Raw genomic sequence first — 25,065 nt, forward strand, 5'->3', positions numbered from 1 at the left:
CAAACTCAGTGACTAGGTTATTTCTGAATGGGACTAAAGTAATTCTTGGTGGAAATGAATGGGACTTTGCTAGGTGTGTTGGCTCATGTCTGTAATCCCAGCACTTTGGGAGGCTGAGACGTGAGGATCACTTGAGCCCAGGAATTTGAGACTAGCCTGGGCAACATAATGAAACCCTGTCTCTACAAAAAATAAACACACTCCCAAAGCCAGATTAGTCAATAAGTAGATAAACACACACACACGCACACAATTAGTCGGACATGCTGGTGTGCAACTGTAGTCCCAGCCAGTCGGGAGGCTGAGATGGGAGGATCGCTTGAGCCCAGGAGGTCGAGGCTGTGGTGAGCTATGATCACGCCACTGCAGTCCAGCCTGAGAGACAGAGTGCGACCCTATCTCAAAAAATAAGAAGAAGAAAAGAAAAAGAAAGGGACTTCATGGAAGTTTGGGGACCAGAATGATCTGGGGCAAGGCAGCTCTTGTTTGAGGAGGTGAGTGTCCTAATTTGCACAAGAGCTGATGCTTACGAAAAAGAGGTTGTCCTTGCTCGGGGGTGTGGGTGTGCTAAGTGGGGTCAGATCGTTCCTCCCTGGTTGTCCCTGCTGCCTTTGTTCTGAGGTGAGATTGCTTGTGTACTCCCCAGGGCCCCTTTGTAACGTGGAGATCAATGAGTGTGCTTCCAGCCCCTGCGGCGAGGGAGGTTCCTGCGTGGATGGGGAAAACGGCTTCCGCTGCCTCTGCCCGCCCGGCTCCTTGCCTCCACTCTGTCTCCCCCCGAGCCATCCCTGTGCCCATGAGCCCTGCAGTCACGGCATCTGCTATGATGCACCTGGCGGGTGAGAGTCCTTCTCAACCTCAGACACCGCCTCCTCTCCCTGGCCTACCTCCTTGGCCTGACTACCTTCCCCTGCTAGGTTCCGCTGTGTGTGTGAGCCTGGCTGGAGTGGCCCCCGCTGCAGCCAGAGCCTGGCTCGAGATGCCTGTGAGTCCCAGCCCTGCCGGGCCGGCGGGACGTGCAGCAGCGATGGAATGGGTTTCCACTGCACCTGCCCCCCTGGTGTCCAGGGTGTGTACCTCACCTTCCCTCCACAGCCCTACCAATACCATTGGCCTTCTCATCTCTCTTCTCTTCTACTCTCTCCTCCCCATATATTGGCTTCTTTTTTGCTTTCAATCATTTCCCTCCAGGAGCTTGGGAGGTGGGTATTGAAGTGGGGACAGGTTGGGGGAGGTGGGGGGAGATGGGATCAGGGAATTCTTCAAGGCTATCTCTGCTTCCTTCTCTTCCACCCCCCACAGGACGTCAGTGTGAGCTCCTCTCCCCCTGCACCCCGAACCCCTGTGAGCATGGGGGCCACTGCGAGTCTGCCCCTGGCCAGCTGCCTGTCTGCTCCTGCCCCCAGGGCTGGCAAGGTATGTCACCTGCTTCTCTCCCCTCCTCCTCTCCATCTCCTCTGCCCCCTGCCTATCGGGATTGATGCTGGGGATCCGGAGGGGGACCATCCCCAGCCCTGCCTTTGAGAGCGGCTTCCTTCTGGGAAAGACAGAGCTGGACACAGATCTGCTGCCTGTGTGGGTCAGCCTTTGGAAGAGGAAGGCCTATGGGGCTAGAGATGCTGGGACTCAGGATGGGATTTGGGGTACAGCTTCCTGGAGTAGCAGATCTCGTTGTAGGTATTTGCCACCTACTGAGACAGAGAGACGGCCGTTCTGAAACTGCATATGCAAAATGCCCACACGCGAATGACAGCATGGCTTATTTTGCCTTCACCCATCTCAGCCTGCAGGTTCTTCCTGAGCCCCAGGTGCCTGGGACCCTGCTCTATACCCTGTAACCCTAGATGTAACCTTTTGCTCCCCACCCTCAGGCCCACGATGCCAGCAGGATGTGGACGAGTGTGCTGGCCCCGCACCCTGTGGCCCTCATGGCATCTGCACCAACCTGGCAGGGAGTTTCAGCTGCACCTGCCATGGAGGGTACACTGGCCCTTCCTGCGATCAGGACATCAATGACTGTGACCCCAGTGAGTGCAGGGGAGCTCTTGGGGGTGCTGCTCTGGGGAACACAGTCATTAAGCTTGAACTGTGTGCCTGGCACTGTGCTGTCATTTCGTCTTCACAGTTATCTTACTTTTCCCGTTTTATTCATATGGAAACCTAGGCCCAAGGAGGTTGAGTGACTTCTTGCCCGAGGCTATGGAACGAGTTAGGGAATGAGCTGGGCTTAGAACTCTGGAGTCTGTGCACTGCCTCTTTTTTTTTTTTTTTTTTTTTTTTTTTTTGAGACAGTCTTAGCTCTCTTACTGGAGTGCAGTGGTGTGATCATGACTCACTGCAACCTCTGCTCTCTGGGCTCAGGTGCCTCAGCCTCCCCAGTGGCTGGGACTATAGGCGTGCACCACCACACCCAGCTAATCTTTTGTATTTTTTGTAGAGATGGAGTTTCACCGTGTTGCCCACGGTGGTCTCCAATTCCTGGGCTCAAGCAATCTACCCGCCTCCACCTCCCAAAGTGCTGGGATTACAGGCGTGAGCCACCACACCCGGCCTGAGTGCACTGGCTTTGAGAGCGAGTTAATATCGTGTGCAGAGTATGAGATAAAAGGCCCCCTAGAGGCCAGGTGCGGTGGCTCACACCTGTAATCCCAGCACTTTGGGAGGCCAAGGTGGGCGAATCACCTGAGATCAGGAGTTCGAGACCAGCCTGACCAACATGGAGAAACTCTGTCTCTACTAAAAATACAAATTTAGCAGGGCGTGGTGGCGCATGCCTGTAATCCCAGCTACTTGGCAGGCTGAGGCAGGAGAATCGCTTGAACCTGGGAGGCGGAGGTTGTGGTGAGGTGAGATCGTGTCATTGCACTCCAGCCTGAGCAACAAGGAAAAACTGTCTCAAAAACAAAAAACAAACAAACAAAAGGGCCCCCCAGAGGATTCCCCAGGGATGCCGCCCAATAGACAAATAACACAAGCCATATATGCAATTCTAAATTTTCTAGTAGTCACATTAAAAATAAACAGAAACTGGAAATATTAAATTTAATATTATTTATTTATTTATTTATTTATTTATTTATTTATTTATTATTCAGAATGTGGCTCTGTCGCCCTGGCTGGAGTGCAGTGGTGCGATTTTGTCTCAATGTAGTCTCGAACTCCTGGGCTGAGGCAATCCTCCTGTCTTAACCTCCTGAGTAGCTAGGATTACAGGCACTCACTACCACGCCTAGCTAATATTTTTATTTTAATTTTGTAGATATGGGGTCTCGCTACATTGTCTAGGCTGGTCTCAAACTCCTGGCCTCAAACCACCCTCCTGCCTTGGCCTCTCAAACTGCTGCCACTGTGCCTGGCCAAATTTAATATATTTAAATTTAATTTATTGAATGTATATAATCGGCTGGGTGCGGTGGCTCACACCTGTAATCTCAGCACTTTGGGAGGCTGAGACAGCTGGATGACCTGAGGTCAGAAGTTCAAGACCAGCCTGACCAACATGGAGAAACCCCGTCTCTACTAAAAATACAAAATTAGCCCTGCATGATGGCGCATGCCTGTAATCCCAGCTACTCAGGAGGCTGAGGCAGGAGAATCACTTGAACCTAGGAGGCGGGAGGTTGTGGTGAGCTGAGATTGTGTCATTGTGCTCCAGCCTGGGCAACAAGAGTGAAACTCCATCTCAAAAAATAAAATAAATAAATAAATAAAAGTAAATGGATATAATCTATTTTATTTAACCCAATATATTAACATATCATTTCAACATGTAATCAGTATAAAAAGTGTTAATGAGATATTTTACATTTTTTCCTTTTTTTAATTTTTTGGAGACAAGGTCTCACTCTGTCACCCGGACTAGGGTGCAGTGGTGTGGTCATGATTCACTGCAGCCTTGATCTCCCAGGCTCAAGTGATCCTCCCATCTTAGCCTCCCCAGTAGCTGGGACTACAGTGTGCACCACCACACCCAGCTAATTTTTGTATTTTTTATAGAAATGGGGTCTTGCCATGTTGCCCAGGTTGGTCTCGAACTCCTGAGCTCAAGTGATCTGCCCACCTTGGCCTCCCAAAGTGTTGGGATTACAAGTGCGTGCCACCATGCCCAGCCTATTTTTTTTCATACCATGTCTTCAAAATCTGAAACCCAGTGTGTATTTTACATTTATAGCACTTCTCCATTTAGTCACAATTTCAAGAACTCAGTAGCCACATGTGGCTAATGGCCACTGTCCTTGGCTTGTCCCAAGCACAGGAATTAGATCAGGCACAATTAGCAGCATTTGCTCGGCAGCTTAAAGGGACATTTTGGTTCTCCCAGCATCCTGCCCTTGCCACATAGGTGAGGTTTCCAGATAAAGGAGGGGAAGAGGCCACAGAAGGGGATGGATTTAGATTCCTCTGATCAAATGCACCCCATCCCAGTTGAACCTGGTTTCCTCCTGAATTCTTCTCAATCCAAGGCATATCCCAGTCAGACTGGACTAATGGAGGCAAAGTAGGTGACCAGACTGCCTTTCTCCTGTCCGCAGACCCATGCCTGAACGGTGGCTCGTGCCAAGACGGCGTGGGCTCCTTTTCCTGCTCCTGCCTCCCTGGTTTCGCCGGCCCACGATGCGCCCGCGACGTGGACGAGTGCCTGAGCAACCCCTGCGGCCCGGGCACCTGCACCGACCACGTGGCCTCCTTCACCTGCACCTGCCCGCCTGGCTACGGAGGCTTCCACTGTGAACAGGACCTGCCCAACTGCAGCCCCAGGTGGGCGGGGCCTCTGTTTGGAGCGCAGGAACTCTGACTTGGGATGAGGCCTGGAATCTCGGACGAAGTGGGGACAGCAAGGACTAGGGGAAGTCCTCAGCTTGATACCCACTGCGGACTGTGATGACTAATGAGGCAGGGCCAGGGAAGGAGCAGGGCGTCTGTTTGGAGGTCACCTTGGAATCTCTGGTGCCTGAGAGGGCATGGTCTCCAGGTGGCTCTCACCTTAGGGCTGAAGTCCCTGGTGAATTGGAGCTAAGGGACTTCGTTGGCTTCTGCTGGGGCTGCAGCTTCTTGCGGAGATAAGGGTCAGGGAGTGGGACGTCCCCAGCGCTACCAGTGGAACTCAGCGCTTCTAGCGGGACTCAGGAAGGAGGGCGGGGCCTGTGAGGGGGCGGAGCCTGATTCTCCCTCCCACTCCTTCCGCTCCAGCTCCTGTTTCAATGGCGGGACCTGCGTGGACGGCGTGAACTCGTTCAGCTGCCTATGCCGTCCTGGCTACACAGGAGCCCACTGCCAACATGAGGCAGACCCTTGCCTCTCGCGCCCCTGCCTGCACGGGGGCATCTGCAGCTCCGCCCACTCTGGCTTCCGCTGCACCTGCCCCCAGAGCTTCACGGGCCCGCAGTGCCAGGTGGGTGGAGTTACTGGGGACCTGGGGGAGGAGCCTGCCTGGTATCCTAGAACGGAGGAGCCAAGTCCGGGAACAGTTTCTCCCAGACTACCCCCTATACCCCCCAGTACTGACTCTAGTGCTTCCCCTCCAGACGCTGGTGGATTGGTGCAGCCGCCAGCCTTGTCAAAACGGGGGTCGCTGCGTCCAGACTGGGGCCTATTGCCTTTGTCCCCCGGGATGGAGCGGACGTCTCTGTGACATCCAAAGCCTGCCCTGCAGGGAGGCCGCAGCCCAGATCGGTGAGTGGGAGCACGCGGGCGGGGCTGTGGGGTCTCGGGAGGGGGCTCTTGCACGTACCTCCTGCTAGTGTGAGCCGAATGGGGGTGCCACAGAGCTTATTCGGCATGGTGGGGTGTGTGGCTGAGTGGTGTGGGTGTGTGAGCATGTGACAACTGGCCGGGATGGTGTGTGTGTCTGTCACTGTGAGACAGCACGGATGGTGTATGTGCTACAGGGTGTGACCGAGCTGCTGTGAGCGTGGAAGACGTGTGTGTGTGTCAGTAATGAGACCTTGCCTGCTGGAAGGATGTGCGACAACCTGATGGAGTGTGGGTGCGATCCTGTGGACCCGTTCTAGCAAGGATGTTGGAAGATGTGTGTGATGGAGGCAGAAGGGGGATATATGGGGTTACCTTTGTTCCTGTGCCACTCTCCTCTTTGCAGGGGTGCGGCTGGAGCAGCTGTGTCAGGCGGGTGGGCAGTGTGTGGATGAAGACAGCTCCCACTACTGCGTGTGCCCAGAGGGCCGTACTGGTAGCCACTGTGAGCAGGAGGTGGACCCTTGCTTGGCCCAGCCCTGCCAGCATGGGGGGACGTGCCGTGGCTATATGGGGGGCTACATGTGTGAGGTAAGGGGGCGCTCCCCAGGAGAGGGAAGAGGAGGTGGGCATGCTTAGGTGTGTCTGGGCACACGTTTCTGTGCATCTGTGACTTGGTGTGTGTATGTCTCTAGATGTGTCTGAGTTTTTGCTTTTGTGACTCTTGGTATATCTGTACGTGTCACTCTGGGTAGATCTGGGGTGTTTATTTGTTTGTTTTTTGAGACAGAGTCTCACTCTGTCACCCAGACTGGAGTGCAGTGGCACAATCTCAGCTCACTACAACATTTGCCTCCCGGGTTCCGGTGATTCTCCTGCCTCAGCCTCTCATATAGCTGGGAATATAGGCACCCACCACCATGCCCAGCTAATTTTTGTAGTTTTCATAGAGACAGGGTTTCACTATATTGGCCAGGCTGGTCTTGAACTCCTGACCTCAGGTGATCTGCTCACCTCGGCCTCACAAAGTTCTGGGATTACCTACTGGTAGTGCGCTGGACATCCGTGTGTGACCTTTTGTGCTGGCATTCTTTGTATCTTCATGGGTATGTCCAGTTGTGTCTGTGTCACACTAAGCTGAGTGGGTCCCTCTCTTGCCCCACTGAAGTGTCTTCCTGGCTACAATGGTGATAACTGTGAGGACGACATGGACGAATGTGCCTCCCAGCCCTGCCAGCATGGGGGTTCATGCATTGACCTCGTGGCCCGCTATCTCTGCTCCTGTCCCCCAGGAACGCTGGGTATGCCAGGGCCAGGGTTGGGGGGACAGGATGGGAGGCTGCCTTCATTCCCTCCTGACTACCCCCTGTTTCTTCCCCCAGGCGTGCTCTGCGAGATTAATGAGGATGACTGCGGCCCAGGCCCACCCTTGGACTCAGGGCCCCGGTGTCTACACAATGGCACCTGTGTGGACCTGGTGGGTGGTTTCCGCTGCACCTGTCCCCCAGGATACACTGGTTTGCGCTGCGAGGCAGACATCAATGAGTGTCGCTCAGGTGCCTGCCATGCGGCACACACCCGGGACTGCCTGCAGGACCCAGGCGGGGGTTTCCTTTGTCTTTGTCATGCTGGCTTCTCAGGTAAGCATTGGAGAAGGGGCTGGCCTGGGACCCCGCCTGTTATTCCCCCACTGTGGTTGATCTACATGTTCCTGCTTGCTCAGGTCCTCGCTGTCAGACTGTCCTGTCTCCCTGCGAGTCTCAGCCATGCCAGCATGGAGGCCAGTGCCGTCCTAGCCCGGGTCCTGGGGGTGGGCTGACCTTCACCTGTCACTGTGCCCAGGTAGGTGTGGGTGGCGGCCTTTGGAGGAGGGGCAGGGGCGTGGACTCTGGAGTAGTGGGGCGTGGCGTCTAAGAGGAGGATGTGGCTTTAGGGGAGACTTCGAAGGGAAGGGAGTTTCTGGAAAATGCTGACATTTCTAACGGGTGTGCTAGCTCATTACCTGTAATCCCAGAACTTTGGGAGGCCTAGGCGGAAGGATCACTTGAGCCCAGGAGTTCGAGACCAGCCTGGGCAACATGGTGAAACCCTATCTCTATGAAAAATACAAAAATTAGCCGGGTGTAGTGGCAACCGCCTGTAATCCCAGCTACTCGGGAGGCTGAGGCAGGAGAATCGCTTGAACCTGGGAGGCAGAGGTTGCAGTGAGCCGAGATCGCGCCATTGCACTCCAGCCTGGCGACAGAGTGACACTCTGTCTCAAAAAAACAAAGAAACAACCCCCCGCCCCCGAAATTTCCTGGAGGTTTGAAGGGAAAAGGGGGGTGAGGCTGGTAATTGGGGGGCGTGGCCTCCGGGGGTGGCGGGGCGTGTCTGCCAGGTTGTGGAAAGGGGAGAGGTTGGGTAGGACATGGGGAGGTTGTCGGGGGCGGGTCTCAACCTTCCTTAATCTTGACCTCTTCTCTTCCCTCTCTCTCCCCTTGACTCTTCTTTTCCCCACTCCTCCATTTCTTCTCCTCCTTCCCTCCACTCCCCTCCTTCACTTTTTTTCCTCCCTCCCCAAACCTGACCCCTAGCCGTTCTGGGGTCCGCGTTGCGAGCGGGTGGCGCGCTCCTGCCGGGAGCTGCAGTGCCCGGTGGGCGTCCCATGCCAGCAGACGCCCCGCGGACCGCGCTGCGCCTGCCCCCCAGGGTTGTCGGGGCCCTCCTGCCGCAGCTTCTCGGGGTCGCCGCCGGGGGCCAGCAACGCCAGCTGCGCGGCCGCCCCCTGTCTCCACGGGGGCTCCTGCCGCCCCGCGCCGCTGTCGCCATTCTTCCGCTGCGCTTGCGCGCAGGGTTGGACCGGGCCGCGCTGCGAGGCGCCCGCCGCGGCACCCGAGGTCTCGGAGGAGCCGCGGTGCCCGCGCGCCGCCTGCCAGGCCAAGCGCGGGGACCAGCGCTGCGACCGCGAGTGCAACAGCCCGGGCTGCGGCTGGGACGGCGGCGACTGCTCGCTGAGCGTGGGCGACCCCTGGCGGCAGTGCGAGGCGCTACAGTGCTGGCGCCTCTTCAACAACAGCCGCTGCGACCCCGCCTGCAGCTCGCCCGCCTGCCTCTACGACAACTTCGACTGCCACGCCGGTGGCCGCGAGCGCACTTGCAAGTGAGCCCATCCACCCGATCGATCCGTCTGTCTATGCATCCATCCCAGTCTGTCTGTCCATGGGCCCTGCCTCTCTTTCTAGCTGCCCATCCACTTGCCCCGTCTGTTTCTCTGTGGACCCTATCTGCCCATCAGTGTGTCCCATGTGTCTGTCCGTCTGTCTGTTCATCCATATCTTGTTCTTGTTTCTATCTGCTTATCTTGTTCTTGTTTCTATCTGCGTATGCACTTCTCTGCCCCGTTTGTCTGCCCCTTTCTCCATCCAAGAATTTCTTTTTCTCCCCGCCCCCCCCAAGATGGAGTCTTGCTCTGTGGCCCAGGCTGGAGTGCAGTTTCGCAATCTGGGTTCACTGCAACCTCTGCCTCCCAGGTTCAAGTGATTCTCCTGCCTCAACTTCTGAAATAGCTGAGATTACAGGCGTGAGCCACCGTGCCCAGCCGAATTCCTTTTTTTTTTTTTTTTTTTTTTTTTGAGACAGTCCCGCTCTCTTGCCCAGGCTGGAGTGCAGTGGCTTGATCTCGGCTCACTGCAAGCTCTGCCTCCCGGGTTCAAGCGATTCTCCTGCCTCAGCCTCCCAAGTAGCTGGGACTACAGGTGCCTGCCACCACGCCTGGCTATTTTTTTTTTTTTTTTTTTTTGTATTTTTATTAGAGACAGGGTTTCACCGTATTGGCCAGGTTGGTCGCGAACTCCTGCCTTGTGATCTGCCCGCCTCGGCCTCCCAAAGTGCTGGGATTACAGGCGTTAGCCACCGCACCTGGCTCCATTTTTTTTTTTTTTTTTTTCTTAGGCAGGGTCTTGCTCTGTGGCCCAGGCTGGAGTGCAGTGGTGTGATCTCAGCTCACTGCAACCTCTACCTCCTAGGCTCAAGTAATCCTCACACCTCAGCCTCCCAAGGAGCTGGGACCACAGGTGTGAGCCACAGCGTCTTGGGTAACTTTTGTGCTTTTTTTAAGAGATGAGGTTTCATCGTGTTGTCCAGGCTGGTCTTGAACACCTGAGCTCAGAGTGATCCACCCAGCTTAGCCTCTCAAAGTGCTGGGATTATGGGCCTTAGCCACCACACCTGGCCTAAGAATTGTTTTTAGCGGCCGGGCACAGTGGCTTACGCCTGTAATCCCAGTATTTGGGAGGCAGAGGTGGGCAAATCACCTGAGGTCAGGAGTTCGAGATCAGCCTGGGCAACACGGTGAAACCCTGTCTCTACTAAAAATACAAAATTAGCCGGGCGTGATGGCACATGCCTGTAAAGGCAGGAGAATCGCTGAGATCATGCCATTGCACTCCAGCCTGGGCAACAGAGTAAATCTCCGTCTCACCAAAAAAAATAAAAACAAACAAAAAAATAAAATAAAATTCCTTTTATTCCTCTGTGTACGCTGCACCCCTGCTTGTCCATCCTTGGGCTGAATCCGTCCATCCATGCAATCTTTTTGCTCCTCTATATGTCTATCTGTTTTGTGCGTGCCCCTGACTGTCTCTGCCCCTCTTCTGTCCCTCTGTCTGTCCTAGGCAGTCCATCTGTCCATTCCTACACCCTGCCCCTTCTGTTCCTCTGCATACCTCTCTGTCCGCTTGGAACTCTCCACCTCATTAATCTCCACATCCCCAACTTCTCTGCTTCCCCCCCAGTCACTCTGCTCAAGCCATCCTGGCCTCTCTGCTGTTCCCCAGATGCCCCAGGCTTGATCCCACATCAGGGCCTTTGCACAAGCTGTTCCTACTGCCTGGCTGTTCCCTTCCCCCACATGGTTCCTCTCTCACCTCCTTCAAGTTTTTGCTGAAATGGTGGTACCTTCTCAGTGAGCACCTCCCTGATCACCCCCAGCCCTTCCTCTGCTTTATTTTTCTTCTTAGCATTTAATTCCATCCAGCACTATGTGTGTGCATGTTCATATATATATATATATATATTTTTTTTTTTTTTCTTTTTTTTTGAGACAGGATTTCTCTCCCATTGCCCAGGCTGGAGTGCAGTGGTGTGATCTTGGCTCACTGCAACCTCCACCTCCTGGGTTCAAGCTGTTCTCCTGCCTCAGCTTCCTGAGTAGCTGGGATTACAGGCACCAGCCACCACACCTGACTAATTTTTGTATTTTTAGTAGAGATGGGGTTTCACCATGTCTGCCAGGCTGACCTAGAACTCGTGACCTCAGGTGATCCGTACACCTCGGCCTCCCAAAGTGCTGGGATTACAGGCATGAGCCACCGCACCCAGCCTGTATTTTGATTTTATTGATGAGTAATGGAGATGCTGTATATTTGGCTCATGTATCTCCCTTACTGTCTGTCTTCACCCAGTGGAATGCTAGCTGCACGTGGGCCAGGAATTGTGGCTGGACCTTATTCTTGTGCCTGCAGCAGTGCTCAACACATGGCAGTCAGTCAGTTAGTATTTACTGATTAATTAATAGTTAGCCAGTGAGGCCTGGAGTGTGGTGTGGGCTTGTAGTCCCAGCCACTTGGGAGACTGAGGAGGGAGGATCATTTGGGTCCAGCAGTCTGAGACTGCAGAGAGCTATGATCGCACCACTGCACTCCAGCCTGGGCAACAGAGCAAAACCCCATTTCAATCAATCAATTAAAAAAAAATTATCAAGGGCCGGGCACGGTGGCTTATGCCTGTAATCCCAGCACTTTGGGAGGCCGAGGCAGGTGGATTACCTGAGGTGAGGAGTTCAACAGCAGCCTGACCAACATGGTAAAACCCTGTCTCTGCTAAAAATACAAAAATTAGACGGGTGTGGTGGTGCATGCCAGTAATCCCAGTTACTTGGGAGGCTGAGGTGGGAGAATTGCTGGAACCAGGGAGGTGGAGGCTGCAGTGAGCCGAGAGATCATGTTAACTGCATTACGGCCTGGGCGACAGAGCAAGACTCTGTCTCAAAAAAAAAAAAAAAAAAAAAAAATTGTCCGGGGAATGACAAGATTTGTAGAAAGCCTGACATGGGTCCGTACATTCCAGTCTCCTGTGCAAGCCTTGTCTGGAGTCTCTGTGCTCTAAAAAAAAATTGTCCAGTGAATGCATGGAGGGGGATCCTCTCTTCTGACCCCTGACCCCGCCCCTCTCTGCCTCACCAGCCCGGTGTACGAGAAGTACTGCGCCGACCACTTTGCGGACGGCCGCTGCGACCAGGGCTGCAACACGGAGGAGTGCGGCTGGGATGGGCTGGATTGCGCCAGCGAGGTGCCGGCCCTGCTGGCCCGCGGCGTGCTGGTGCTCACAGTGCTGCTGCCGCCGGAGGAGCTACTGCGTTCCAGCGCCGACTTTCTGCAGCGGCTCAGCGCCATCCTGCGCACCTCGCTGCGCTTCCGCCTGGACGCGCACGGCCAGGCCATGGTCTTCCCTTACCACCGGCCCAGTCCTGGCTCCGAACCCCGGGCCCGTCGGGAGTTGGCCCCCGAGGTGATCGGGTGAGTGATCCCACCTGGAAGAGCCGCGGTGGCCGGGGAGAGGAGAGATGCGAGATGCGGTTGATTCAGGTCTTGCGTATTTCATTTCACTTAATGCCTTTACCACCAGATGTCAGGAGCACCGCCTCCTGGCTGTGACGAGCAAAAAATGCCTCCAGATGGAGCTAGTGCTTCTTGGGTAGAATTGCCCAGGTGTAGCGCTGACTCCTGGGGAGGCAGGTTGCTAAATGGTGGTAGAGTGGTTAAAGACATGTGTAGAGTTTTTCTCTTCGTTTTTTCTTTTTTCTTTTCTTTTTTTTTTGAGACGGAGTCTCTCTCTGTCGCCCAGGCTGCCCGGCTCACTGCAACCTCCGCCTCCTGCGTTCAAGCAATTCTCTGCCTCAGCCTCCAGAGTAACTGGGATTACTGCCACCCGCCACCATGCCGGGCTAATTTTCTTCTTCTTAAAGACGTGGAAGATAAAGCCGGGCACAATGATGTATTTCTGTAGTCCCAGCTACTTGGAGGATCGCTTGAGCCCAGGAATTCATATGTAGCCTGGGCAACATAGCAAGACTCCCATCTCTTTTTTTTTTTTTTTTTGAGACGGAGTCTCGCTCTGTCGCTTGGGCTGGAGTGCAGTGGCGTGATCTCGGCTCACTGCAAGTTGCACCTCCCGGGTTCACGCCATTCTCCTGCCTCAGCCTCCCAAGTAGCTGGGACTACAGGCCCCCACCACCACGCCCGGCTAATTTTTATTTGTATTTTTAGTAGAGACGGGGTTTCACCGTGTTAGCCAGGATGGTCTCGATCTCCTGACCTCGTGATCCGCCCGCCTTGGCCTCCCGAAGTGCTAGAATTACAGGCTGCACTGCTGTGCCCGGCCTTCCATCTCTTAATAATAAAAAGAAGGAGGAGGAGGAGGAGGAGGAGGAGGAGGAGGAGGAGGAGGAGGAGGAGAAGGAGAGGAAGGAAGGAAGGAAGGAAGGAAGGAAGGAAGGAGGGAGGGAGGGAGGGAGGGAGGAGGAGGGAGGAAGGAAGGAAGGAAGGAAGGAAGGAAGGAAGGAAGGAAGGAAGGAAGGAAGGGGTGGGTGTGGTGGCTTATGCCTGTAATCCCAGCACTTTGGAAGGCCGAGGCAGGCAGATCACTTGATGCCAGAAGTTTGAGACCAGCCTGGGCAACATGGCAAAACCCTGTCTCTATTAAAAACACAAAAAATTATCCAGGCGTGGTGGTGCACGCCTTTAGTCCCAGCTACTCAGGAGGCTGAGGCATGAGAATCACTTGAAGTCAGGAAGCAAAGGTTGCAGTGAGCCAAGATTGTCCCACTGCACTCCAGCCAGAGCAATAGAGCGAGACTCTGTCTCAAAAAAACAAAAACAGGCCGGGCGCGGTGGCTTAAGCCTGTAATCCCAGCACTTTGGGAGGCCGAGACGGGCAGATCACAAGGTCAGGAGATCGAGACCATCCTGGCTAACACGGTGAAACCCCGTCTCTACTAAAAATACAAAAAAAAAAAAAAAAAAAAAACTAGCCGGGCGAGGTGGCAGGCATCTGTAGTCCCAGCTGCTCGGGAGGCTGAGGCAGGAGAATGGCGTGAACCCGGGAGGTGGAGATTGCAGTGAGCTGAGATCCGGCCACTGCACTCCAGCCTGGGCGACAGAGCGAGACTCCATCTCAAAAACAAAAACAAAAACAAACAAACAAACAAATAGAAGTATCCTGCTAGTGGCCTAGTGGCCTGGTAGAGGTACTGGAAGGGAGGTGTAGCTGTTGTTGCGGAGACGGCAGAGACCTGAGAGGGGTGGATCTCTGACATAGAGAGGAGGGGTGGGTTTTACAGATACTGAGATGCGGGTGATGGGAGGGGAGGGGTGGCGGGATGAAGGAGAGTGGTTGATGTACCAGCCCCTGACTAAGCTAACTGAGCGATAGGACACAAAGCGAAAACAGGTCATTTTGGAGCTTGCAGAGTCTGAGGGACCTGGAGGTATTGGGAAGGCCTCCAAGGAGGTGCCTGGGCGCCAAAGACACAAACAAGAAAGACATAAAAGTATTGATGATCATTGAAGCCATGAGAGGGACTCAAAGGAGTGGGGAGAGAAGGGAACAGAAGAATTAATCTGGGGACCCAGAGACCTAAGGATTGGATGAATGGAATTAGCTCAAAAAAGAGAACGAGGCGGGGTGTGATGGCTCACAACTGTGATCCCAGCACTTTGGGAGGTCGAGGCAGGAGGATCACCTGAGGTCGGGAGTTCGAGACCAGCCTGACCAACATGGAGAAACCCTGTGTATACTAAAAATACAAAATTACTGGGGCATGGTGGCGCATGCCTGTAATCCCAGCTACTCGAGAGACTGAGGCAGGAGAATCGCCTGAACCCGGGAGGCGGAGGTTGTGGTGAGCCAAGATCGCATTATTGCACTCCAGCCTGGGCAACAAGAGTGAAACTCTGTCTCAAAAAACAAAAAACACACACACAAACAAACAAACAACAATGCCCTGGCCAACACGGTGAAACCCCATCTCTACTAAAAATACAAAAATTAGCTGGGCATGGTAGCACCTGCCTGTAATTCCAGCTACTCAGGAGGCTGAGGCAGAGAATTACTTGAACCAGGGAGTCGGAGGTTGCAGTGAGCTGAGATTGCGCCACTGCACTCCAGCCTGGCGACAGAGACTTCATCTCAAAAACAAAAAACAAAAACAAACAATGTCCATTAGCTGGGCGTAGTGGCCCAGGCCTGTAAACCCAGCACTTTGGGGAGGCTGAGGTGGGAGGATTGCTTGAGCCCAGGAGTTCAAGACTAGCCTGGGCAACATAGTGAGATCCAGTCTGTATCCCCCCATGCCCCCCACCAAAAAAAAAAAAAAAAATTAACCAGGTGTGGTGGCACATGCCTGTGGTCCCAGCTCTTTGGGAGAATGAGGTGGAAAGATTGCTTGAGGTCGGGAGGTCAAGGCTACAGTGAGCTGTGATTTCACCACTGTGCTCCAATCTGGGCGACAGAGTGAGACTCTGTCTCAAAAAACAAAACAAAACAGAACAAACAAACAAAAAAAAGCAGGCCGGGCATGGCGGCTCACCTCTGTAATCCCCGCACTTTGGGAGGCCAAGGCAGGAGGATCACCTGAGGTCAGGAGTTCAAGACCAGCCTTGCCAACATGGTAAAACCCCGTCTCTCCTAAAAATACAAAAAAATTAGCTGGGCATGGTGGACACATGCCTATAATCCCAGCTACTCGGGAGGCTGAGGCAGGAGAATCGCTTGAATCCAGGAGGAAAAGTTGCAGTGAGCCGAGATAGCGCCACTGCACTCCAGCCTGGGTGCAACACCGAAAAACAATATCCATTGGATTCACGGCTCTGAGGGGACTGCTGACCACAGCAAGACACGTTTTGGGGGTGCAATGGGGTTGGATGCCAGGTGGTTGCAGATGGGTCATGGAAACCTGTGGGTGAAGAGCCAGGCGCCGGGGAGGGAAGGTGGGGCTTGGTGCCAGGGGATGCATCAGGCAATTCTTGAACCCTCTGGTCCCTCCCTGCTGTCCCCGCAGGTCGGTAGTGATGCTGGAGATTGACAACAGGCTCTGCCTGCAGTCGCCTGAGAATGATCACTGCTTCCCCGATGCCCAGAGCGCTGCTGACTACTTGGGAGCGCTATCAGCGGTGGAGCGCCTGGACTTCCCGTACCCACTGCGGGATGTGCGGGGTGCGACCCGGCCTTGGGGAGGGGGTGGCGGGGACCAAGCTGGGGGCAGCTGAAGCCCCGCCCCAATGCCAAAGCCCCGCCCTCTACTGAAGCCCTGCCCCCTGCTTCCTACTCTTAGGGGAGCCACTGGAGCCTCCAGAACCCAGCGTCCCGCTGCTGCCTCTGCTAGTGGCAGGTGCCGTCTTGCTGCTGGTCATCCTCGTCCTGGGCGTCATGGTGGCCCGGCGCAAGCGCGAGCACAGCACCCTCTGGTTCCCCGAGGGCTTCTCACTGCACAAGGACGTGGCCGCTGGTCACAAGGGCCGGCGGGAACCCGTGGGCCAAGATGCGCTGGGCATGAAGTGAGAACCCTGCTCACTCCCTGTCCCTGACTACGGGGACCTTGTGAGCCCTGGACCCCGCCTTGACCTGACTCAGACCTCTGCCCCCACCTCAAATCCTCCTTCCCAGCTGGACATCTCTAGTGTCTCCTCTCACATCCCCTCTTCTTACCATTGTCTGCCAGGAACATGGCCAAGGGTGAGAGCCTGATGGGAGAGGTGGGCACAGACTGGATGGACACAGAGTGCCCAGAGGCCAAGCGGCTGAAGGTACTGCCCCCTCTTCTGAGCTTTGCCCCCTCCTCTGGCCCCTCCCCTCAGGGTACTGGGTGGGGTCCCCAATGGATGATGGGCGTAATCAGGGGATATCACCGCTGTCCCCACCTCCCTAGCTCCAGAGAACAGTCACAGCTTTGCAACGCTGTTTTCCTCTTAGTGTGGTTCTGTGACCTCAGAGGGAGGAGGAGATTTGCCACTGAGGCCCCAAGGGTCTCTGAGCAGGTGGAAAATCCTTCACTCCGTCCTGCTCCTCCCCGGCCAGGATCCTGCCTCCTGGCCAGCCTGCACTCTTTCTGGAGGTGTCCCCCAGTCCCAGAGAGTGAGTCTGCCTTATCTCTGTCAGTTCCTATTTTGTCCAGCATGGGGTTAGCCTGGAAGTGCTCTGAGCCAGTTCTAAGCACCATTTCATGCAGTCATGCCCCTAGGTTCAGTATGAGTCAGCTGTGGCTGCCATTAAAAAATCCCACACAGGTGGATCACCTGAGGTCAGGAGTTCGAGACCAGCCTGACCAAAATGGTGAAACCCCATCTCTACTAAAAATACAAAAGATTAGCTGGGCATGGTGGTGGGCACCTGTAATCCCAGCTACTTGGGAGGCTGAGGCAGGAGAGTCCCTTGAACCTGGCACTCCAGACTGGGCAACTCCATCTCAAAAAAAAAAAAAAAAAAAAAAAAAAAAAGCCTGCAGCATGGGTGACTCAAACAATAGAAATTTGTTTTTTCATGGTTCTGGAGGTTGGAAGTCTAAGCCCAAGGTACCATCAGGGTTGGTTCCTGATGAGGGCTCTCTTCCTGGCTTGCAGATGGCCGCCTTCTCACTGTGTACACAGAGGAAAGAGAGAGAGAGAGAGATCTGGTACCCCATCCTCTTCTTGTAAGGATACCTGTCCTATTGGATTAGGGTCCCACATTTATAACCTCATATAACCTTAATTACCCCCTTAAAGGCCCTGTCTCACCAGGCTTAGTGGCTTGCACCTGTAATTTCAGCTACTTGGGAGGTTGAGGCAGAAGGATTGCTTGAGTCCAGGAGTTGGAGGCTTCAGTGAGCTATGATTGCACCACTGCACTCCAGCCTGGGTCACAGAGCAAGACCCTGTCTAAATAAAAAGTCCTATCTCCAAATGCAGACACATGGAAGTTTTATATATGATTTAGGGTTTCAGTGTATGATTTTTATTTTTATTTTTATTTTTTTGAGACCAGGTCTCACTCTGTTGCCGAGGCTGGAGTGCAGTGGCGTGATCTTGGCTCGCTGCAGCCTCCACCTTCCAGGTTCAAGCGATTCTCCTGCCTCAGTCTCCCGAGTAGCTGGGATTATAGGCATGTTCTACCATGCCCGGCTAATTTTAGTATTTTTAGTAGAGACAGGGTTTCACCATGTTGGCCAGGTTGGTCTCAAACTCCTGACCTCAAGTGATCTGCCCGCCTTGGCCTCCCAAAGTGTTGGGATTACAGGCGTGAACCACAGTGCCCGGCCAGTGTATGATTTTTAGAAGGGGCACAATTCAGTCCATACAGACCTTTGCTAGCATTACTGAGGCACCCACTGAATGTCTCTAATGCACATGAAACATCTTATTTCCTCTCTTTGAGGACCCTATAAAGTAGATATTGACATATACTTCAATTTACAAACTCCCTTCCTCTGTCCATATTTTAATGTTGTGAAATGGAGGCATCTATTACAGTAGACAGATAATAAAATTTGCTCAACCCAGACTTTTTCTCTTTCTCTTTCTTCCCTCCTTCCTTCCTTCCTTCCTTCCTTCCTTCCTTCCTTCCTTCCTTCCTTCCTTCCTTCCTTCCTTCCTTCCTTCCTTCCTTCCTTTCTTTCTGACAGAGTCTTGCTCTGTCACTCTGGCTGGAGTGCAGTGGCACGATCTGGGCTCACTGCAAGCTCTGCCTCCCGGGTTCACGCCATTCTCGTGCATCAGCCTCCTGAGTAGCTGGGACTACAGGCACCTGCCACCACACCTAGCTAATTTTTTTTTTTGTATTTTTAGTAGAGATGGGGTTTCACCGTATTAGCCAGGATGGTCTCGATCTCCTGACCTTGTGATCCGCCCGCCTCAGCCTCCCAAAGTGCTGGGATTACAGGCATGAGCCACCGCACCCAGCCCAGACTTTTCTTTCTGCTTTCCCATCCCAAAGCAGGTATCAGAGGTATTAAAAGGGTGGCCCAATGTAATTGTGGTGGTATCTTAGCATGGTGGAATGACTGTGTCATCCTGATTTTGCCAATGAGAAGCTCAGAGCTTTAATGTGATTTGCCCAGAGCCTTCCAGCTACTAAGGGGTGGGGTTGGAACTTGAACCTGGATCAGATACTATCCCAAGCTGCTTATCCTGTGTGCTTATAGTCCTGGCTACTCAGGCCACTGAGGTGGGAGGATCATTTGAGACCGGAAAGTTGAGGCTGCAGTAAGGTATGATTGCACCACTGCACTCCAGCCTGAGTGACACAGTGAGACGCAGTCTCTAAAAATATATATACGTAAATAATTAAAGCCATTTATTACTTAAAAAGACAAAAAAAAAAAAAAAAGAAATCTTGTGTCTTCCTTTTATTAGCATCCTGGGCTGTGGCACACATTGATTTCCTGTTAATCCCAGCACTTTGGGAGGCCCAGAGGGGTGGATCACTTGAGGTCAGGAGTTTGAGACCAGTCTGGCCAACGTGGTGAAACCCCCGTCTCTACTAAAAATACAAAAAATTAGCCGGACACAGCATGTGCCTGTAATCCCAGCTACTCCGGAGGCTGAGGCAGGAGAATCACTTGAACCCGGGAGGCGGAGGTTGCAGTGAGCCAAGATCATGCCACTGCACTCCAGCCTGGGCGACAGAGCGAGACTGCCTCAAAAACAAACAAACAAAAAACCAAGCAGATGGTAAATGATTTCCCAGGGCTCTATGTGTATCTCCTAAAGAGAAACCTGTAGGAACGCCCAGCCCCATCCCTAGCAGCAGCTCTCCCCAGCGCCAAAGGGTGAGATCTAAGATTCTGGGTGCCTGCCCCTCCAGGTAGAGGAGCCGGGCATGGGGGCTGAGGAGGCTGTGGATTGCCGTCAGTGGACTCAACACCATCTGGTTGCTGCTGACATTCGCGTGGCACCAGCCATGGCGCTGACACCACCACAGGGTGACGCAGATGCTGATGGCATGGATGTCAATGTGCGTGGCCCAGGTCAGTGACAGTGCCCCTCCCAAAGGGATGCTCCTCACCCATCGTACCTGGAAGAGGTTATTTCTGAGTCTGTGTTTTGGGGAGAACTGGTGGAGTCTCTAAGCTTCTGTGAAGGGTGTGTGTTCAGCAACACTCTTGGTTGGAAGTGACAAAGGTCCAACTCAAACTAGCTTAAGTAAAACAAGGGATTTATCGACTCATGTAACTAAAAGTGGCACATTTGGATCCAGGACTCAGTTTTACCCTCTCTACCCTTTGTCTCCAATCTTAGAAAACCTTCCTAATGTGCCAGCAAAAGTCTCAGGATGCATTCTGATTGGGCAGACTAGGGTCACCTGCTCATCCTTGAGCCAATCAGTATGACCAGGGGGCTGGAATATGCAAATTGACCAAGCCTGATTCCTTTACCTGTCCTTGAGCCAGTGGGAGTAGGAGGGGGTGTGGGGAGGTGTGTCTCTACCCAGGACTTGAGAATGGAGAACTGGATGCAAGTGGCTCCCTAAGAAAAACGAGGACAAGTGCTTGTGTACAGTGTGTGCAGTGTAGCAGACTATGTTGTTTGATCCTCTCAGATCCATCTTTGCTATGTTCCAGGGCATTCCTGCCTTAGCTTCATTTTGCTTTTGCTCCAAATGGCCTGTACTTATGGCTCTCTTTTGAAGTCCCTCTGGCTACTGGGGCCTGAAGTGCCTGGGATTTTATGTCCCTGGGGTCAGCTCTTGTTTTTTTTTTTTTTCCTTTTAAAATACTCAAATGAATTGGCAGAAAGGGACAGCTCCTAACCAGTGGATGCACGAGTATGAGGGGGATGGTTTCTTTACCTTGAGCTGGATTAGAACTCTGGGGTACAACGCATGTTCCAGAGTCCCTCTGCAGGATCAGGGTGGAATAACCCTTTGGGAATTTACTGGAGGTTGCACACTTGCTTGACTCCCAGAGTCCCTTGTCCTGTGTTCCCTGCGCCCTAGGAGTCATTCTGTGATAAATCACATGCCCACGAATCCTCATCCTGGCTGTGGGTGTGCAGACGGGAGGATCTGCCAATCCGCATTCTTCCATGTGTCCCATTAGCTCCTAATGGGGTGCCCTTGATAACATTTCCTGGAAAAGGCCCTGTGTTTACCTTCCTGCCAACACACTCCTGTCCCCGCAGATGGCTTCACCCCACTAATGCTGGCTTCCTTCTGTGGGGGGGCCCTGGAGCCGATGCCAACTGAAGAGGATGAGGCAGATGACACATCAGCTAGCATCATCTCCGACCTGATCTGCCAGGGGGCTCAGCTTGGGGCACGGACTGACCGTACTGGCGAGACTGCTTTGCACCTGGCTGCCCGTTATGCCCGTGCTGATGCGGCCAAGCGGCTGCTGGATGCTGGGGCAGACACCAATGCCCAGGACCACTCAGGCCGCACTCCCCTGCACACAGCTGTCACAGCCGATGCCCAGGGTGTCTTCCAGGTGAGACAGGCACACCCTCTGGACTTCGGAGCTGGGGCAGGCATTAGACTTACCTGGATTTGGCCCCAGTTCTGCCTTTCAGAGCTCATTTGTTCTCATTTGGAAAATGGGGATATATGGGAGTACAGTATCTGTCAAGCAGCTGCTCTCCGAATCTCACCAATTTCAGGGGTTGGGGTGTGGGGGTTGGAGACTTCATGGGACTTAGCAGTGCTCTTGATTCCTCTGTTCCTGCCATGACTCCTCCTGCTGCATCCACTCTGTCCTAGATTCTCATCCGAAACCGCTCTACAGACTTGGATGCCCGCATGGCGGATGGCTCAACGGCACTGATCCTGGCGGCCCGCCTGGCAGTAGAGGGCATGGTGGAAGAGCTTATCGCCAGCCATGCTGATGTCAATGCTGTGGATGAGCTTGGTAGGTTGGCAGAGGAATCAAGTCTAGGCTGGGTTAGTGTCACCTGGGCCCTGAGGGTCATGTTGGTGCAAACTCATACCCATGTTGAGACCCAATCACTGAAGCTGATGCACACATAACCAGGCTTCATGAAGCCTGCAGGGTCATGCAGGGTCACCACTAGTCCTTAGGGTGCCTCAGGGATTTAGAAAAAGGCGCCTTTCCCCTGGACACTTCATTTTCACCTGCTTTGTTAGACAGACACACTCTACTTCTACCTGCTGGAAGTTATTATAATAAACGTGCACATCTGGCCATGTGTGGTGGCTCATGCCTGTGATCCCAGCACTGGGAGGCAGAGGCAGGAGGATGGCGTGAGGCCAGGAGTTTGAGACCAGACTGGGCAACGTAGTGGGTTTTACAAAAATTTTTTAAAAGATTAGCCACATGCAGTGGTGCATACCTGTGGCCCTAACTACTCGGAAAACTGAGGTGGGAAGGTCATTTGAGCCCAGGAGGTTGAGGCTGTAAGCCATGATTGTGCCACTGCACTCCAGCCTGGGGGACAGACTCTGTCTAAAAAAAAAAAAAAAAAAAAAAAAGTCTCCAGACATTGCCAAATGCCCTGGGGGCCGGGGTTGGGGAGTTTCTCCCAGTTGAGAACCATGGCTTCAGGGCAGAGCTGGCCAATAGTACTTTCTGTGATGATGGAATTATTCTCTGCACTGTCCAATATGGTAGCCACTGGCCACATGTGGTGACTTGAAATGTTGCTGGGGCAAATGAAGAACTAAATGTTTTAGTTCATTTAATTCTTTTTCTCCTTGTGTTGCCTTTTTTTTTTTTTTTTTTTTTTTTTTGAGACAGAGTCTCGCTCTTGTTGCCTAGGCTGGAGTGCATTGGTGTGATCTTGGCTCACGGCCACCTCCACTACCCGGGTTCCAGTGATTCCCCTGTCTCAGCCTCCCTAGTGTCTGGGACTAGAGGCACCCGCTACCATGCCTGGCTATTTTTTTTGTATTTTTAATAGAGATGGGGTTTCGCAATGTTGGCCAGGCTGGCCTCGAACTCCTGACCTCAGGTGATCTGCCTGCCTTGGCCTCCCAAAGTGCTGGGGTTACAGGCATGAGCCACTGTGCCCAGCCTTTAAAAAAAAAAAGAAAAGCTGGGCACGGTGGCTCAAGCCTGTAATCCCAGCACTTTGGGAGGCCGAGATGGGTGGATCACGAGGTCAGGAGATCGAGACCATCCTGGCTAACATGGTGAAACCCCGTCTCTACTAAAAACTACAAAAAACTAGCCGGGCGAGGTGGCGGCGCCTGTAGTCCCAGCTACACGGGAGGCTGAGGCAGGAGAATGGTGTGAACCCGGGAGGTGGAGCTTGCAGTGAGCTGAGATCCGGCCACAGCACTCCAGCCTGGGTGACAGAGCAAGACTCCGTCTCAAAAAAAAAAAAAAAGAAGAAGAAAAAAAACCAAAAACCAAAAAACACCTTTATTGAGATATGATTCACATGCCATACAATTCACCCATTTAAAATGTACAATTCAATGGCTCTTAGTATAGTCAGAGTCGTACAACTATTACCACAATCAATTTTAGAACATTTCATCACCTGAAAAAGAAATTCTCACCACTTGGCCGTCATCTTCCAAGCCCCTCATCTGTCCAGCCCTGTGCAACCAGTGATTTGCTTTTTGTCTCCATGGATTTGCCTGTTCTGGACATTTCATATAAATGTAATCATATGATATGTGGTCATTTTTGTCTGCTTTTTTTTCAGTTAGCATTATGTTCTCAAGGTTCACCCATGTTGAAGCATAGTTCAGCTGAGTTATACTCCATTGTATTGATGGACCTTTTTTTTTTTTAATTTTTAGAGATAGGGTATCACTTTGTCACTCAGGCTGGAGTTCAGTGGTGTGATTATGGCTCACTGCAGCCTCAAACTCCCAGGCTCAAGTGATCCTCCCATCCCACCCTCCTGAGTAGCTGCTATTACAGGTGTGTGCCAGCACACCTGGGTAATTCTCAAATTTTTTTGTGGAGATGGGGTCTCACTTTGTTGCCCAGGCAGATCTCAAATTCCTGGCCTTAAGCAATACTCCCACCTTGGCCTCCCAAAGTGTTGAGATTACAGGCGTGAGCCACTGTGCCTGGCCAAAAGTTTCCATTTTCATCATGTCCAATTTATCTATTTTATAGTTGTTATTGTTATTTGGTTTTGGTGTCACATCTAAGAATCTTGGCCTAATTCAAGGTCATGAAGATTTACTCTTTATGTTTTCTTCTAGATGTTTAGTTCTATAGTTGGAGCTCTTATATAGGTTTCTGATCCATTTTGAGTTAAGTTTTGTATAAAGTGTGAGGTAGGGGTCCAACTTCATTCTTTGGATGTGAATATTCAGTTGTTCCAGCACCATTAGTTGAGAAGACCATTCTTTCCCCATCGAATGGTCCTGGCACCTATTTTATTAGATTTAAATCTAAAGAACCACATGTAGATTGGGCACAGTGGCTCATGCCTGTAATCCCAGCACTTTGGGAGGCCAAGGCTGGTGGATCACTTGAGGTTAGGAGTTTGAGACCAATTTGGGCTCAAATATGGTTCCACATAGTGGAACTCTATCTCTATCAAAAATACAAAAAATTGGCTGGGCATGGTGGTATATGCCTGTAGTCCCAGCTATTAGGGAGGCTGAGGAGGGAAAATCGCTTGAGCCCAGAAGGTGGAGGTTGCAGTGGACTAAGATTATGCCAATTGACTCCAGCCTGGGTGACAGAACAAGACACTGCTTCAAAAATAAATAAATGGATAAATAAGAACCATATGTGACTAGCTACTGTATTGGACATCACAACCCTAGGTTCAACTGAAGGAGGTCCACACAGCACCTCCTGTGTATAGACGGTCATGCATGTGCACACACACACACACACACATACACACAGTACTTCCCCATTGCACAGAAAGAGTCATTTTGCAGATTTGCACATACATGGATCCAGACACAAGTACTTGGATATTCATGGCGAGCCTGCCTCCTCTACCCCTAGGCCACATTCTAGACAATTTCTGCCTCCCTGACATGGGGGCCCCGGGACAGGAGCCTGGTCCTGACCTCTCTCCCCTTCATCCTCCAGGAAAATCAGCCTTACACTGGGCTGCAGCTGTGAACAACGTGGAAGCCACTTTGGCCCTGCTCAAAAGTGGAGCCAATAAGGACATGCAGGATAGCAAGGTGAGCCCCAGCCCTTGGTCCACTGGGGGTCAGCACTGGTACAGCGCCACTGCACTCCAGCCTGGGCATCAGAGTGAGACTCTGTCTCAAAAAACAAAACAAAACAAAACCCCAAACATTGAATTAAAATATAATTTACTTTGGTAACTAAAGTTTTTGGTGGCCCCTTAAATTTTGTGCCTAATGGCTGGGTGTGGTGGTTCACGCTTATAATCCCAGCACTTTGGGAGGTCGAGA

The 25,065-nt window shown here is 52.7% G+C and overlaps 1 protein-coding gene across 2 annotated transcripts in view; it reads left to right on the forward strand.

The window, feature by feature from the left end:
• Positions 1-25,065, forward strand: part of NOTCH3 (notch receptor 3) — a 42,398-nt gene that overhangs the window by 14,744 nt on the left and 2,589 nt on the right. Inside the window, exons 13-33 of one of the 2 annotated variants that reach the window (XM_030936934.1) lie at positions 647-839; positions 918-1,069; positions 1,303-1,416; positions 1,872-2,027; positions 4,533-4,758; positions 5,191-5,392; positions 5,526-5,673; positions 6,098-6,282; positions 6,860-6,992; positions 7,074-7,331; positions 7,415-7,533; positions 8,268-8,833; positions 11,916-12,248; positions 15,791-15,945; positions 16,064-16,286; positions 16,451-16,535; positions 16,702-16,863; positions 19,570-19,732; positions 20,886-21,190; positions 21,460-21,607; positions 24,731-24,828. In XM_030936934.1, coding sequence (XP_030792794.1) covers positions 647-839; positions 918-1,069; positions 1,303-1,416; positions 1,872-2,027; positions 4,533-4,758; positions 5,191-5,392; positions 5,526-5,673; positions 6,098-6,282; positions 6,860-6,992; positions 7,074-7,331; positions 7,415-7,533; positions 8,268-8,833; positions 11,916-12,248; positions 15,791-15,945; positions 16,064-16,286; positions 16,451-16,535; positions 16,702-16,863; positions 19,570-19,732; positions 20,886-21,190; positions 21,460-21,607; positions 24,731-24,828 — 4,124 coding nt within the window. The remainder of the gene's footprint in view (positions 1-646; positions 840-917; positions 1,070-1,302; positions 1,417-1,871; positions 2,028-4,532; positions 4,759-5,190; positions 5,393-5,525; positions 5,674-6,097; positions 6,283-6,859; positions 6,993-7,073; positions 7,332-7,414; positions 7,534-8,267; positions 8,834-11,915; positions 12,249-15,790; positions 15,946-16,063; positions 16,287-16,450; positions 16,536-16,701; positions 16,864-19,569; positions 19,733-20,885; positions 21,191-21,459; positions 21,608-24,730; positions 24,829-25,065) is intronic. The other variant, XM_010361541.2, reaches the window with a different exon arrangement.

The sequence above is a fragment of the Rhinopithecus roxellana genome, chromosome 8 (genome assembly GCF_007565055.1).
Source record: "Rhinopithecus roxellana isolate Shanxi Qingling chromosome 8, ASM756505v1, whole genome shotgun sequence".
Lineage (NCBI taxonomy): Eukaryota > Metazoa > Chordata > Mammalia > Primates > Cercopithecidae > Rhinopithecus > Rhinopithecus roxellana.